Source organism: Corvus brachyrhynchos, unplaced genomic scaffold (assembly GCF_000691975.1).
Source record: "Corvus brachyrhynchos isolate BGI_N302 unplaced genomic scaffold, ASM69197v1 scaffold32, whole genome shotgun sequence".
Lineage (NCBI taxonomy): Eukaryota > Metazoa > Chordata > Aves > Passeriformes > Corvidae > Corvus > Corvus brachyrhynchos.
The window spans coordinates 12,206,262-12,221,589 of record NW_008237919.1 but is presented as its reverse complement, the minus strand read 5'-3'; the positions used below and the strand labels follow the sequence as shown (position 1 = coordinate 12,221,589).

Sequence of the window (15,328 nt, the reverse complement as noted above, 5' to 3'; positions counted from 1 at the left end):
TGCTGAATTTTGCATAAATTTGCAAGTACATTCATTCCCTTGAAAAATGCATTCTTTGATCATACTGTGTTTGTCCAGGAAAATGTTGACACATCACTAGTCATGAGGTTCTATTGAATTTATGTTTAGACTTTATTTAATTGCATGCTCTAATTATTTTATTTGGGATCTGCTTGTTTAACTGGACTGTTCTATCTTTGCATGTGACTAGTAGAAAAATTTGAAATAGTATCCTTGTTCTCAGTAAGGATTTCAAAACATTTTTTAAAACATCATGTCTAGAGATGGTGGCCTTTTCAGTAGACTTGAATAGCTGTAACTTAGTACCTTTACAACTAGAATTTAATACATAAAAATGCCAAGGTGAACAGACAACCCCAAACGCACAAAACCTAGTTGAATCCAGGTTGTAGATGAGTTGTATCTGGTGTTACTGTATTACTTCTATGGAATTGGAGGTAATAGGAGAATAGAGAAGGAAAAGGGAACATATATGTTGGGAGATGCATGTTTTCAAAGTGTCTCTCTTCACTTTTTGCAATAAGAATCTTCTGTGGTTTTTCCAAACCTTTTACTAGAAATGGCATAATTTGAATAGCCACCCTTTCACATAAGCTGAATATAATCCTGATTTACATGAAGAATTAGTTCCTGTCTTTTCTATGGAAAAAATTGGAGAATATTGAAACCTACTCTTCCTGTTTTCTTTTCTCATTCTTAAATTCTAAAGACTTTGTGGTTGAGGTGCATTGTATTTCTTTTAACCTTTACAGAATGCTTTAAGATCAGCAAATGAAAAGATAATATCAGAACACCTTACTGCAAGTGACCGTTGTTTGGCTTGGCTGGCTTACATACATTTAATTGAATTTGGTGTTCTCCCAGTCAAGTTCTATGATCCAGCTAATGTCAGTCCTTCAAGGATTGTGCACAAAGAGGCGTTTTTAATACCATGGCAGACAGTTCAAGATTTGAAGACTGATCCTGATACACTCTTAGCTATGTTTGAAGGTAAGATTAAGGCAGTAAATATTTAATACATTCTTCACACGTTGTAATTCAAGAAGTATTATTCAGCTTCTGGAATTTCAAGGCAGTGCAATATTGCTGATGACTTCGTTAAGCCATTGACTTAATCCAGTGTATTCATTTTGATTTGAACAGAATAGTGTGGAAAATCCACATTCTTGGGTGCTTAACAAACATGAGGTTTGCGTCTGTGGTTCCAAGCCACAGCTTTAGCTTGATAGAATATGATCGTTCAGAGAAAAAGACCAGACAGTGGCTTGTAATTGTATGACATTGCTATTTTTTTGGGCTTATGCAAGCATAAAGCCAAGCTTCAGTTGTCATTCTTTCTTACCCTTCCCCCTTTCTCTCGCTAGGATGTATTTATTGGAAAGTTACTTTCCTGAAATATTAGTGTATTTCCTTAAAAGAGGCAGAACAATCCATGTGTTCATCTTAATTCACAGTTTAAAAAATTGATTCAATTTACTTAAAGTGTAAAATGGAGATATTAGAAGAAATCGAGATTTTAACTTATGGTGGTGCTGTCAGAGGTAGACTTCACAGTAGCAGGCAAGTGCTGTTATATAGTATTTATAAATGTCAGTATTTAGTGTGTTAGCCAGCAGCAGTATTGAGTTGCCACTGAGAATATACCTATGCTTCCAGTGGTAGTGCAGTGTTGAAATACTCAAGGATCAATGGAGTAGCCCAGCTGTGTGAGTGAGGGCAGTCTAGCTATGGTAATGGGGTGTTCGTTGTTGGGTAACTTTTTATTATGCTGAGGAGAAAAATAATATCCTGCATTAGTGTTTGTCTCAATAGCTTTCAGCAGCTACACTGGAAATCCTGGTGTGTGATTTTAAATCTAGGCATATGCTTCTATCTGAAACATTGCTTTAATGTTTCATTGTTAGGATGTTTCCTGTTTTTAAAATGAGTAAGAGATGAAACAAAGATTTTTGTTTTTGTACGGTGGTGATAAGTGTGAAGAGAGCTTTTCTAAAGATGATCATCTATTTCTAATAACTTGCAAAACCAGCACCTTCAGAAGTAATCTTTTCAGATTATGTATTTTCCTTATGTTAAAGGAGACATTTTATTATGTTAAGGCTTCACATAACTTTGACACTGCTTGAGGTGTAAAGGCTTCACTTTTTACTTTTATTTTGAAGATGCAGTCAAAACATGTACTGATGAAAGCCTTGAGGCTGACAAAAGAATAGCTGTCTGCTTCCCTCTCTACAGAAACATGATAGCTTTGCTGAAACTGCTTGAAAGGTAAGTTGTTTCAAGACATTCTTAACTGAAGTATTTGACTCACTTTTTTTTTTTTTTTTTTTAACTGACCTTTACTTTTCTTTAAGGTGGGAATCTGCTGCAGAACTTTGTAGATCTTTACTGGAGCTCTGCCCTAACAACTGTCAGCTCTTGGAGAGTTTGGCCACCTTGTATTTGCAGATGGAGCAGAGTGAAAATGCCCACAAGGTGTGGATTGGAGCTTTTGAGAGGAATCCTCAGAATGCAGAAGTTTTTTATCAGTTGTGTAAATTTCTTGTTTCACAGGTAATACTCCATGTCAAAACTTGTTTGCTGGTCTGCTAGCTCTATAAAATTTGGGGTTTTTGTTGTTTGAAAAGCTTGTCAAAGTGATTCAACTTAGTGATATTTTTGTAATGTCTAGTACTCCTTTATATAAATAGGAAAAGTATAATTGTCAAGACAAGTGAAATGATAAAAGATAATCTTAGAAATTACATAAAATCATAAATTTGTAGTTTGGGTTGTTCTAATTCAGTGTTAGTCTTAAGAAAGAGTAACAGAAAGTAAAAAAACCACCCTGTAATATTTTTTCAGCTTCTTCCTACTGCTGACTTCCCCATTTAAACTTCATTCTTGAGAGAATGAAGACAGTGGAGCATTGCAGAGATAAACACGCCACTTATTTATTTTGCTTAAATTACTCTCACCATGTTCCAGGTTGATGTTTGATTTTAATTTTTTTATTTTTAAAAAAAAACCCCAAACAACAAAACAGGAAAGGTCAAGCAGTATTCTTCCACTGTTGCAAGATTTCGTGGCAGCTTTCTTTGAGAATACATGCCAACAGCATGGTCCCATGGATCTCTTAAGGTATGTTTAGAATAATTTTTAATTTAAATTTTGGCAATATTGGCATTTTCATGAATAACATGGTAGCCTAGAACTTTCAAACTCTATTTTTTAGCATGGTGTGTTTTGCCAGAACTTCAGTGAATGATGGTTTAGTATAAGGTTTACGCTTGTTTTTGCATAGACGCTAATTTATAAAACCATGAGCATCTAAAAATAAAACAGCAAGCAAGTCAAATGTCTGGATCTGGGCAATGAAAATCAATCATATATATACCAAAGTTGGTTTTGGTTTTTTTTTCCCCCCCTAAAGCTAGGAGCCTAAAATGGCGTATCTGAAATACACTGTTTAGGCACTTGTAAAAGACCTCAGTCAAGACATCCAGCATGTTATTAATCACATTAGTATTGATTAAAAGATACAGGTTTCGTATATAGCCTGATGATTTTCCCCTTGAATATTAGCACCTAACTGAAAGGCAAAAGTTTTGGAATCTGCAAGTTCCCTATGAGCAAAATAGATGCCTCTGAAGGTCTTCAAAGCAAAAACCTTCTGTGCTAGAGCTCATTCAGATGAGCTTTTGAAATGTTTTTATCTCTTAAGTTAGGTGTTAGATTTTGTTCTTGCTTACGTTTGTTATGTACTTGATGTATTTTATGAAGGAAGGGGAAAGTCTGTAATATAAGGCAATATTTAACTTCGTGCATAATGAGAGAGTAAATGCCTTCTGTATTAATTCTACATTTCTGTGTAATGCTTTCTGTACAGATTTTGCCTGGATAGAGTTAAACTGAAATCTAGGAAAAGTGCATGTTTTTTTAGTATTTTTTGTGAACTGGACTTCGTAACTGAACATTACGTCTACATAGAATTCTTCCATGTAGAAGCATATTCTTGTTTACTACTCCTTTTTTCTCTTGTAGATATCTCTTGAATTTTCCAATGCCAATTGAATTTACATCACCTCTCTATAAAGAACATCTTACAGATGATGTTGTTAACCAGCAAATCCCATATCTGTGGCAGATCTACTGGTGAGATTTTTCTAAGGAATTTCTGAGAAACAGCTGTTGGGTCTGAGTAAATAGCATTTGCAAAAGCAGAGTATTCATAACTTGCTTAAGGGTGTATCACTTTCAGTTCTCTCAATAAGTGATTGGCCAGTCTTTAGAGAACCTACTGGCCTGCTGCACATTGGAGATAATTTTATGAAACTGAGTTGCATGTCAGCTTAAATTTTCCACTTGAGAAATCTTTCAGAAGTTCTGACCTATGGGAATGGTAAAAGGTGTGTTCATCTCAAAATGATTTTTTTGTTTGTTTTACTTTTGGTTTAGGTTACTGCTGCTAGTAGTGTTCCTCTTCCTTGTGGCTTTCAGTTGTCTCCCTTCTATTTTACAATAGTTCTACTTCGCAAAGTTTCCATTCTGTTTAGTCCTGATCTCCCCAGCTCCTTGATTCATTGTTTCAGCTGTTCATGGAGAAGCTCCACAGCAGAGTTAATGCAGGAGGGTGACCTGTTCCTCTGCAAGAGGTTGTAAAGGAACATGTCTTTGTCATGTATACACAATCTTTTTTCCTTTTTCTTTTTTTCTTTTTCTTCCATCATTCCTTTTGATAGCAGCCTTATACAGGATTGCCAGACACCACAGTATTAGCCATCTGTGACTTATACTAGCTACTTAACTGTGGTTACTAAGGTGCTTGCTTAGGCTGTTTAGGAAGTTTACCACTTTGTGGTCTGGGTTTGTCAGTCTACACAAGTACCTATTTGGCTTTTCAGATAAGTAAAAAGGCAAAGATGGTATTGCTTCACATACTGAGTGAAGACTCCTCAGAACTTCTTCAACACTGTTGCTTATTGTTTTTAGTTGGTGGACAACCTACAGGTAAAATGAATGGTTTTCAAGAAAATTTAATCTAAACCTTTTTTAAAGATTACCTTTATGGGGTTTTTCTTACATTGTCTATTAATATCAACTTAAATTAATTTTTTTTTTTTAACCAAAATATCTCTTGAGAAGTTCAGTTTTGGGTTTCCCACTTACACAGTAGAAGTATTGTTACTAAGACACTTGAGATCACTATTTAGTCATAAGGTACCTTGACTTAAACTCAGATTCTCCTGTATTTTAACACCTGCTTCTAAGAGGAAAAGTAAGTGTTCGTGAAAGAAGTGCCTAAATTACTTTCAGAGATAATGGGAGTGTTTCTCTGTTTGAGTTTTGCTACAGTAAGTCTCTAGGTACCTGGGCCTGTGTATCTGTATTTCCTTTCTTCAGGTATGGAGGACAAAAGACGTAAAAGTTCACTTTTACCAACTGAAAATAGATTGAAATCAGCAAAGTCTTAAAGGTCTTCTAACAATGTTTTACTTGGAAAGATCCTATTGTGTGTGCACACAAATGTATACACACTATTTTAGAGTAGCAAATTGGTGGTTTAGTTCATAATTCCTGGGGAAAGCAGGAGTAGAATCAGGCACTGATTATGTGACTTCAGTCAGGAGGGTTCTACAGCAAGGTAGCAAGGTCAGCCCTATCTTACTTTATATATTTCTGTATTCTGCTTCTTTATGAGGTTGTTAGATTTCCCCCTGCCCCCCATTACTTACTGGAAGTCTTGCCTTTTTTTTATTGTTACTTTACACTTTGAAATACGGATTTTTCGCCATGTCTTGATCTAAGAGTGTGTCTGCTCTTGATGAGGTCTTGTATGTTGGTCTAGCTGTATGTTTCTTTGAGAAGCTGTTTAACAAAATTAAGGGGGGGGTTTTGACCTTTTCTTGTCAGTTTTCTTTTTCCTCTGACACAATCGGTATGTTTCTACCCCAGATCTTGATAATATTTGTTTCAGAATAGTAACTTTGTTGCCAGAGACTGATATTATTTCCCAAGTGGCTTTAATCAGACTTTGAAATTTATCACTTGGAGCTTTCCCAATGGAAATTCAAGACTTGTCTCCATTCTGTAGCAGTTAGAGCATTCCTATTAGAAGGATTAGTAAAGGGTACTTTACAAGAGTAGAAGACAGTTTGTAATATTTAATTTGTTCTTAAGGATTGCATTTTAAACTTCATGGTTGCTTTATTATTCCTTGTTACTTGCTTGCGAGACTTACCCATTCTAATAAATCGACTGATAGATTAGTCCATGATGCTGTTAAACTGAAAGCACTGGTTTTTTTTCTTGCATCTGAGAATGGGAAAGTCTTAATTGTATCTTACTGTTAATATGTAATTACACATACTGTTTATGACATACAACAGTTCTTATCTTTTTATATAAACAGTTTGTGCCAGTCTCTTCATGCAAGTGTTGGTGAAGCACTGGATGCTTATGAAGCAGCTCTGGGGGCAGTGATGCAGCAGGAAACTGTTCAGAACATTTGGTTGGAGTAAGTTCTTAAGGGAAGAAGGTTAATTAATCTCAATTATTAAGTGAAGGCTACCAGAACCATCTTTTTTCTTTTCTTTTTTTTTTTTTCTTCCAGTTACCTTGTTTTTCTCAATAGCAAAGTTGTTGAATCCACCAACAAAGTTCAAGAATTCAAGCTTTTTACTGATCTAGTGAACAGATGTCTGGTGACAATCCCCACAAGATACCCAATTCCGTTTAGTACTGCTGATTATTGGACCAATTATGAGTTTCATAATAAGGTAAAAATGTGTCTGTGGACAGTTTTAGCTAAACAAAGAGGCTGATGACCTGTTAGCAGGTACCTGTAATCTATTTATTCAAATACAGCATCAGTATATGAACACTGAGAGCTAGAAAAAGAAAGAAGTGTCTGAGTATAGTAGTGTTTTGAGCAGAAGAGTATCTAGCAGTGACCTTTTCAAATAAAGGTCATGTAATGCAAAGAGAAACTTTATGGCATGTTAATGACAAATGATTTTTTTCTAGAGAAAAGAGAAAATGTGTAAGGGAGGGAAGATAAGGTTAAGCAAGAGTACCACTGGCAGATGGAAACAGTTTTGATCATAGAAATTATAATGGTTGAGAAACAGAAGGAATAAAGTAGGAGGAAGAAATTGAGCACTTGTAACAGACAGAATAAAGCTTATAGAAATCCTGGATCCCATTTTGCTAACAAGCAGTGCATTGATCTTTATGCACGACATGCAGGCTAGAAGGACTAAAATATGTGGTGCTAGCGATTTGACACTGTATTATACAAATTGATTTCTGTACCCTTGAGGGATATAAGGTTTGAAGGTGGCAACTCATTTTAGTCATAGTGTTCATAGTGTGTGATACCATTGTTCTTAGCAAAATAAGAGCTGTAAAGTGGTTTAATGCTTATAATTCAAATTCTACAGGTAATTCTTTTTTATTTGAGCTGCATTCCAAAATCTCAGCATTCCAAAACCTTGGAACGGTTTTGTTCTACCATGCCTACTAATCCTGGACTTGCACTGAGGTATGTAAAAATACTTTTAATCAAGGCAGATGGTTAACATAACAATCATTTTTTTGTGCAAGTCATGCATGATTTGCTTTCTACTACGGAAGTAAAACTGTTCCTCTATTATTGCATATTGCTTGAGGCATATTGTGCCTTCTGATGTCATCTCAATCTTAGATTTGACAATGTTCTGTTCTATCTACAGACAGGTTATAATTATACAGGAACTAACTCTGCATTGTACATGATGACTACAAATGGTCAAAATTTCAAGTGGGTAGAGAAACATCAGATATATATTAAAATCTTGTTGTTACTTGATGATCTATTACAAGTTGTAGTGCTAGCTAACCCATGACACAAGTATAGTTCCAGAACAAATAAAAATGGATATACCAGTCTATAACAATGCTACCTTAAGGCTTAACTTGACATTTATTTATCAATGATAAATCATAATTTAAACAAAATCTGATGGGAAACAACCACTGACTCTTGCACTGACTCTTACTTGAACAGTATTTCAAAACATGCTCTTCCAGGATGAGAGTTGATATTTTACTGTGTTCAGGTGCACTGAACACATGAATATTTGAGTAATATTGAAAAGTCTCAAAACACTATTCATCATCAACAGTGACCCCAAAGAACTCAAAGCAAGGCTTGAAGTGAGTGTGTGGTTGTGAGCATGGGGAGAGTGTGACACACCTGCCTTAGGCAGGTTGGAGTTGAATGGCTTCATTTTAAACCAAGTTGCGATTCTGTCTAGATGGAACTTGCAGCTCCTTTAGACAATGTTGATACTGCATGAAATGGGTGAGCAGAACTGACTGAGTAGCATCTCTGGCCACATGACTATAAAACTAATTTGTCTCCTTTCAAATGTGCAGTTACCTTGTGCATGCTCAAAGTGGATGTGTAATCCACTTGGAATCTTGTAATATGCCAAGATTGTATTTTCTCTCTGATTTCACACTTCTTAGTTACTCTCTGAAAGTGTATCTTACCTTGTTTTGTTTTGTTCTGAGAGCATGATCAGTCAGTATTGTATATGGTGGCTTGGGCTTTTTCCTGCTTACAGCTCTTGTCTCAGATTAGGTATAATATATTTTGTGTAATGTGTTTGTATCTTTGGATAGCTTTTCTGTTCCAAGTGATTAGAACAGTGTTCCTTTCTCATGAATGCCTTTTACAGACTGCTTCTGCAATACTGGGAGGAGAGCAATGTTCAGATTCTGAAACTACAAGCCAAGATGTTTACATATAATATCCCAACATGCCTGGCCATCTGGAAAATGTAATGCAACAGTCATACATCTGTTTTCATAGATATTGCTTTTGTTTGTAAGGTTTACTTCACAAAGGTAAATCAGAAGTGTCCTTCCAGTTGGGCTTGTACTGGAAACTTCTCTTTCGTTAGCTTGTTATTTAGAGAGTAATATTAGTTCATTACAGCAGACAGAGATACTGTCACCTCTTTAAAATGAGAAATGAAATTTCCCTCTTGGGGAAAACTTAAGTGAATGGATATTATGCAGATAAATATGAATGATGTATTTACAAGTTGCTTTTTAAAATTCAACTATTGACTTCTGTCTCCCCCTCTCTACCCCTCCCCTTTATATATCACAATAGCAGTATTCTCCATTATCCAGTGATGCTGAACTGATCTTTTTCTTCAGTGTTTGTTCATAATGGGGAACCACTGAAATGTCTTGCTCATGTAAGGTTGTTTTTAAAAAATGGCTATTTTTATCTTTTCACAATAGATTTAACCTCATTGGAAGTTAGTTTCTTCTCAAGAAATTAGTAATTCCATTCCGCAGTCAGTATTTTGCCATTAATGGCATTTAAAATACTTCAAGAATAAATGTTTTTATATATTTCTTTTCCTCAGAGCCATTGCTGCCGAATGCTTTCTAATGGGACAAAGAGAAGTAAGTCAATACAGTGTACTAAAACAAGTGATTATGAAATACTGTAAAACTTCTCATACCTTGGCTTTACCCAAAGCAATGGTCATCTCGTAAATCCAAGATTTCTAGTTAGTTGAAGTACTCTAGTTTATGAACACCAAAATATTTGCCTCAAGTGTGAGAAATGTTTTTGTCAGTCAGGGTAGAATGGATTATATAATGAGTGCACAGTCTTTCTGTGTATCTTTCCCATACTGGGAAGGCTGTATTCTTCTCCCATTTTACTTTTTTTTACCTGGAGGAGATTGTTGTATTTTAAGTTCTAGCAGAGGGAAGCAAGACTTGTGCTGGAAGATGCTAGTGACTATCTTTACAAGTGGACAAGAGAGCTGGAGAGGAACTTTTTGCAAGGTCATGTCATACTAGGACAAGAAGGAATAGCCTCAAGCTGACAGAGAGGAGGTTTAGATTGGATATTAGGAAAAACAGCTTTACTGTGAGGTGGTGAGACACAAACAGGTTGCCCAGAGAAGTTGTAGATCTCTTGTAGGGATGAGGTTTCTAGGCCAGACTGGGTGGGGTTTTGAGCAACCTGGTCTAGTCTAGTGGAAGATGTCCCTGCTGACGATGGGTTTGTGAACTAGATGATCTGTAAGGTCCCTTCCAACCCAAACCATTCTTTGGTTCTGGGAAGTAGTTGGAGGGGTGGGTCTGCCATACTAATGTATGGAAAGAGTTTGCATAGTTCCTGACACAAAAGATGCCAGTTCCTTTTTTGCCAAAAATAATAGGTTTACTTACTAGTACTTAGGGTAGGGAATACCACTCTATGTACAAACACAGAAGAGGTTTTTGGGTACAGCAACTGAATCACTTTTCAAACAGAATGCTCTTCCTGGTATTGTTGCTGTTACCTTCAAAATACTCTTCTGCCTGTGGAAAGATGTGTATTTGAGGGTGGGGGTTGTCATGAGGCCCTGGATTTGTGATTCATCACTTGCTTGTGGTGTTTGATCTACTTCTGTGCTTGTATCTGGTTTTGTGTCATTGTTGTGACTTATTCTTAGCATCCTTCTGTTTTTGTCAGTGGTCTTCTGAATCAATACTAAAGCTTTAGCTGATCCATAAAGGGTAGCATGGCTGTTGTTAGACTCACATACGAAATATTTTCCTTCCTTTTTTACGGTCTCCTAGAATGTTTAAAAAGAACATCCCCTAAGCAGAATTATTTGTTTCGCTAGATCAAATAGCTCAAAGTCAGGAGATACCAAAGACTGGGTTGCCTCTTCAACCTTAATTCTGTCTCTGTGTTGGTTTGGTGTAATCTGTAATAAGTCACAGATCCCTGCTTCAGTCATTGTATTAGATGGACTACATCTTAAGACACTGCCTCTAGTAAGGCTGGTGGCTGGTTTGTTTGGTTAGAAAAATATATGTCAAATGCATAAAAAAGAGGGCCCTTAGAGAAAATGAACCAATTAAAATGGAGACATATGTGAAACATTGTAGCTGGATTACACCCAGAAGAAATCTTGTGATTTTCTTCTGCAACCACCTCACTAATTATACGGTATGTGGTAAAATCACTTCAGTAGGCACACACAATGCAGTTGGGTTTTTGTGGGGGTCTTGGCTTGGAATGTAGTGAGCACTTACAACTGTTTACACAAATCAGTGATTGGTCCAGATAACTGGATTTTCTAGTAAACAAGTAGGATATTGGTTTAAAATTGAATTGTGATTCAGATTATGGATTTCCTGTTCCTGGAGAACCCGTCATTTATTTCCTTCAGAGGTCATGTAAAGGTTTGTTAAAAGAGTATGAAAATGAGTACAAGTATTTAAAATGCCAGCAAATACCTCCCCTAGTGACTCTGATTGAAGTTGGGACTTTAGATACCAGTAGTTGAAGGACACTTGAGTAAGTACTAGTATTAAATATTTTGGTCCTCTATTTTGAACCATAAAATGGTAAAACCATTTTTTTTGGGAGTTGCTAATACTCATACTGATGGTTAAAGCATAGATAGATAGATGCTGAAGGAAAAAAAGCCCATGAAACAGTTATTTTCATTGCAGGATTGTGATGATATGCAATAAACAAGACTTGAGACTACATATTGAGTGGTGGAATATTCAGTAAGCTTCTTCATTCCCTGAACATGTTCCATCCTGTGCAATGAATGAGGCAAGAATCTTGTGAAGAAAAATAGCATGTCCTTATGTAACTAGTCATGTTCATACAAGGGTCAGAATTAAGGTCAGACATAAACTTGCCTTTGCTTTTAGTACCAGTTTAAGGCTTGACTTCAAAACTATTTTAAAAATTATTGCAAGAGATTTTTGTACTTCAGATATTTCATTTTGAGTGCATGAAATTGTGCTGACTTTTAATACTTGCCTTTATTTTACAGGTCCATCATTTATATCAGAGAGCCCTTCAGAAGTTACCTCTATGTGCAACACTGTGGAAAGATGTAATGTTTTCTCCTTATGATTCAGTTTGAGGTTTCATATAAATTCTCTGCATATCCCATATCCATAGATGTGGTGATGCTCAGGCTCTGGCTAAATCTTATATCTGCTTCCCCATCTCTTTCAGCAACTCTTGTTTGAAGCATCAGGAGGAGGTAAAACTGATAACCTGAGAAAACTAGTTTCCAAGTGCCAAGAGGTTGGAGTCAGCCTAGATGAGCTTTTAAATTTAAACACTTACAGAACAGAAAACAAGAATCACTGAACGCTGGGTATGGTCAGCCCTAAGTCCTATAAAATGCCAAAATCAGTTGAATGGTTCTTCAGGCTGATCCATGCCCTAAGATCTATGTAAGGCAGATGAGTATTGCTGAGCGTATCAAGTCTCCAGTCTGCTTTCCTTGAACCTGGAAACAATTAACATGACCTTCTTCTGGAAACATGAACTCCCTGTCTGGCCTTGCTTCTGGGCCCTGCCAGATTCTCATAACGTCATCTACGTAAGTATAGTTAATCAAAATGACAGACTTTATTTTTTTATGTTTTCTTTTTATTTACTGTTTTTGTTTTGCTGTTCCTGATTCACTTGACACTCTCGCTGATGCCTGAGAGATCTGTGTTTGGGATTAATTTACTGGGCTGTGTTTACAGTAAAAAGCAACTAGTCCATTTTGGGTTTTTCCTTTTTTAAACCTTTTTTGAGACCTTTTCATTACAGGATTTAAAACAAAAGCAGCCGCTCTTAAGGAAAGTGTAACTGCCGTGGCCACAAGTATGCTTCTTGCACTTGAAGGCTCTAAGAGGGTTGCTTACTGCCCTTTTCTGCATTGGACTCATGGCAGAGACTATTAAACTTGAAGATTAAAGAAACTTTTGCAAATGCCAGTGCATCAGAACCTAAGAGTGGTCAATTATGTGCAATTTTTTTGTAAAGAAATTTTAATTTATAATAAAGTTTAACAGTTTAAAGAAAGATAATACTCATCTGTTTTGTTTTGGTACTACTTCGTGCTATTACAGGTGTTCTTGCAGAGATATTTTCAATACAAGCCGACCTTTCAAAAAAAATCTGTTGTCTTTTGTTATTTTGATCAAGAGATAAGCAAATGTGGTTGAGCTGCCTATTGTGGATGTAGAATAACTGTCCCCTTGGGGTTTTTTTTCATCCCCTTGCCTCAGGTACACAGCTGTTTGTCCTGTAACAGCTATTCTTACCAATAATACCACTTCAGTAATGGAAAATGCATTTTATATTGTCCTTTTTGCCCTTAATGAAATGAGGCCCATTTTCCAAAGTTGCTACGTGTACATTGGAGAGAGAGATGAAATATGTGCCAAATCGTATCAAAAGGTGGCTGTAGTACCTGTTGCACTGGTGTTTCATTAAGGTGCCAGTAAATGAGTGGTCTTCATGGTAGGAGAGGGAAGCAAAGTAGTTTGTGACATATAGTTCCCAGTAACTTTCAAACCCCTTACTTTATCTAAAGCTAAACATGAAGCAGCTCTTAAAGGAGGTAAAAGTGGGAAACACTGATTTTCATCCAGGGGAATGGAGAGTGTTTCTGTACCTTAAGTCCTATTAAACAACTCGTACTTAATTTTATCAGTCATGCTTAAATATAAAACTTCAAGTACTCACTTTAATGGCCAAGTTTTCCTGCAGACTACAAGACCAGTATTGCAAAACTGACTCAAACCTGTTCTTCTCTGGAGTAGGGTGGTATCCTGATTTTTGTTCACACTTATGTAATATGGCACAGACCACAAAAGTGTAGTATTTAATTTTTTCTATTAAAAACCCCCTTAAGTTTGATGAATGCTGGCTTACATACAGTGGCCAAGTATTTTTTCACAGTTTGTTTTAAAACTTTTCAGATAAACAGTTGATATTTTTCTGCAGCAGTGTTTATTTTAGTGGGATACCATTTTACCTTTTCCACTATTAAAAGTGGAAAAGCTGTCAAGGGTTACGGTGCTTGTTATGCTACCCTGTATGACTCTTACCTTAGTCTCATCTTGCCCTTAGGTCACAAAGTAACAGCCTTTTCTTGCCCTCTTGTACAGTGACTTGATAGCAAAAGACCTTTATAAAGAAGACATCAAGCTTTACATTTTCATCAAGGATTAATCCATGTACACTCTGCCTTAATGGCTTCTCTAAATACTTGGAGATAGGGCAGGGGAAACCAAAAGCCCACAATGTTCTGATTTCCATTGGCCTTAATTCATATTTTTCTGGTTAAAATACTCATGGTTTATGCATGTGGCCTTTTGACCCAAACTTGCTTGACAGTATATAAAAGTGGCTAATCATAATAGGAATTGTTAAGTTAGAAACTGAAATGAAAAAATATGAAGAAGCTGTATAGTCTTCAGAGCAGCACAAATTTTTTTTGTTTGTTTGGGTTTTTTTTTCCAAGAAAGAAGAAAAATGCCCTGCTGGCTAATGTAGAAGTTCCAGGAAGGAGTTAGTGCTTCCACAGGTCTGCACTTAGCATGGAATCCTCTCCAGGCTCTGGTATTCTACTAAGTGGGCTTTCTGTTCCAGAAACAAGGGGATTTCTACCTATCATTTGCAAAACTTCATTAATTATTCACCAGGAGGAATTAAATTTACCAAGGGCATTAATTTAATCTACATACTAATCTTTCAAATTGGTGATCTTTCCTAAGGACTTCTGTTCTACAAGCAGTTTTTTATTACAGGCAGTAGTGGTGAAGAACTGGGAATAAAGGGTAATTCCGGTCAATCGAGCAAACTACTAGCTGCTTAAGAGGAAAAATAACAGGAAACCACAGTAATTTATACCAGAAATTTGTGCTGCTACTTGTTCTGTGCTCAGAACAGCTACTTTATGAAGAGTGAGTTGATTATTTGGTCTTTAGTTTAAGTCTTTCTGGAAATAAAGTCTAGATCTTTAATAATACTGCACCAAAGTACTCCCACTACAATATTTTTCATTTCCTGGCCCCTTGTAAAGACACATCAGGATGAGCAAAACATTCAACTGCATTTATTAGGAAGAATAAATGGAAATTGGTGTTTGTTTTGTTTATCTTCATGTAGGTCTACATTGAATCTACTAGTCTCATTTGGTGTTGGTTATTTTAGTGCTCACTACTAATGCATGTGGGACAGCTCTTAACATTCTTACATTGGTGCTCTTATATTGTGCTGTGGCAAAGGCCATTGTCCCCCTGCTCGTCTCCATTAGGAAAGACATCTCCAGCAGGTCCAGGGAGGTGATCCTTCTCATCAGCACTGATGAAGCCATTCCTGCAGCCATGCACCCTAGTCTGGCTTCCCAGTTCAAAAGAGATACGGAGTTACTGAAGAGAGCCCACTGAGTGGCCACAAAGATGAATAAGGGATGAGCATCCCATATATATGGACAGGCTGCAAGAGCTG

General features: G+C 36.4%; 1 protein-coding gene across 6 annotated transcripts in view; it reads left to right on the top strand.

The window, feature by feature from the left end:
• ZFC3H1 (zinc finger C3H1-type containing) overlaps window positions 1–12,897 on the top strand; it is a 36,905-nt gene extending 24,008 nt beyond the window's left edge. For 5 of the 6 annotated variants that reach the window (XM_017733238.1, XM_017733237.1, XM_017733236.1 and 2 more), the window contains exons 23-34: window positions 774–1,011; window positions 2,184–2,289; window positions 2,376–2,574; window positions 3,047–3,141; window positions 4,045–4,155; window positions 6,413–6,517; window positions 6,614–6,779; window positions 7,443–7,543; window positions 8,724–8,825; window positions 9,426–9,465; window positions 11,859–11,921; window positions 12,047–12,897. In XM_017733238.1, coding sequence (XP_017588727.1) covers window positions 774–1,011; window positions 2,184–2,289; window positions 2,376–2,574; window positions 3,047–3,141; window positions 4,045–4,155; window positions 6,413–6,517; window positions 6,614–6,779; window positions 7,443–7,543; window positions 8,724–8,825; window positions 9,426–9,465; window positions 11,859–11,921; window positions 12,047–12,184 — 1,464 coding nt within the window. In that variant the 3' untranslated portion in view covers window positions 12,185–12,897. Of the gene's footprint in view, window positions 1–773; window positions 1,012–2,183; window positions 2,290–2,375; window positions 2,575–3,046; window positions 3,142–4,044; window positions 4,156–4,904; window positions 5,011–6,412; window positions 6,518–6,613; window positions 6,780–7,442; window positions 7,544–8,723; window positions 8,826–9,425; window positions 9,466–11,858; window positions 11,922–12,046 lie in introns of those variants that run through there. The other variant, XM_017733240.1, reaches the window with a different exon arrangement.
• Window positions 12,898–15,328: the final 2,431 nt, after the last annotated feature.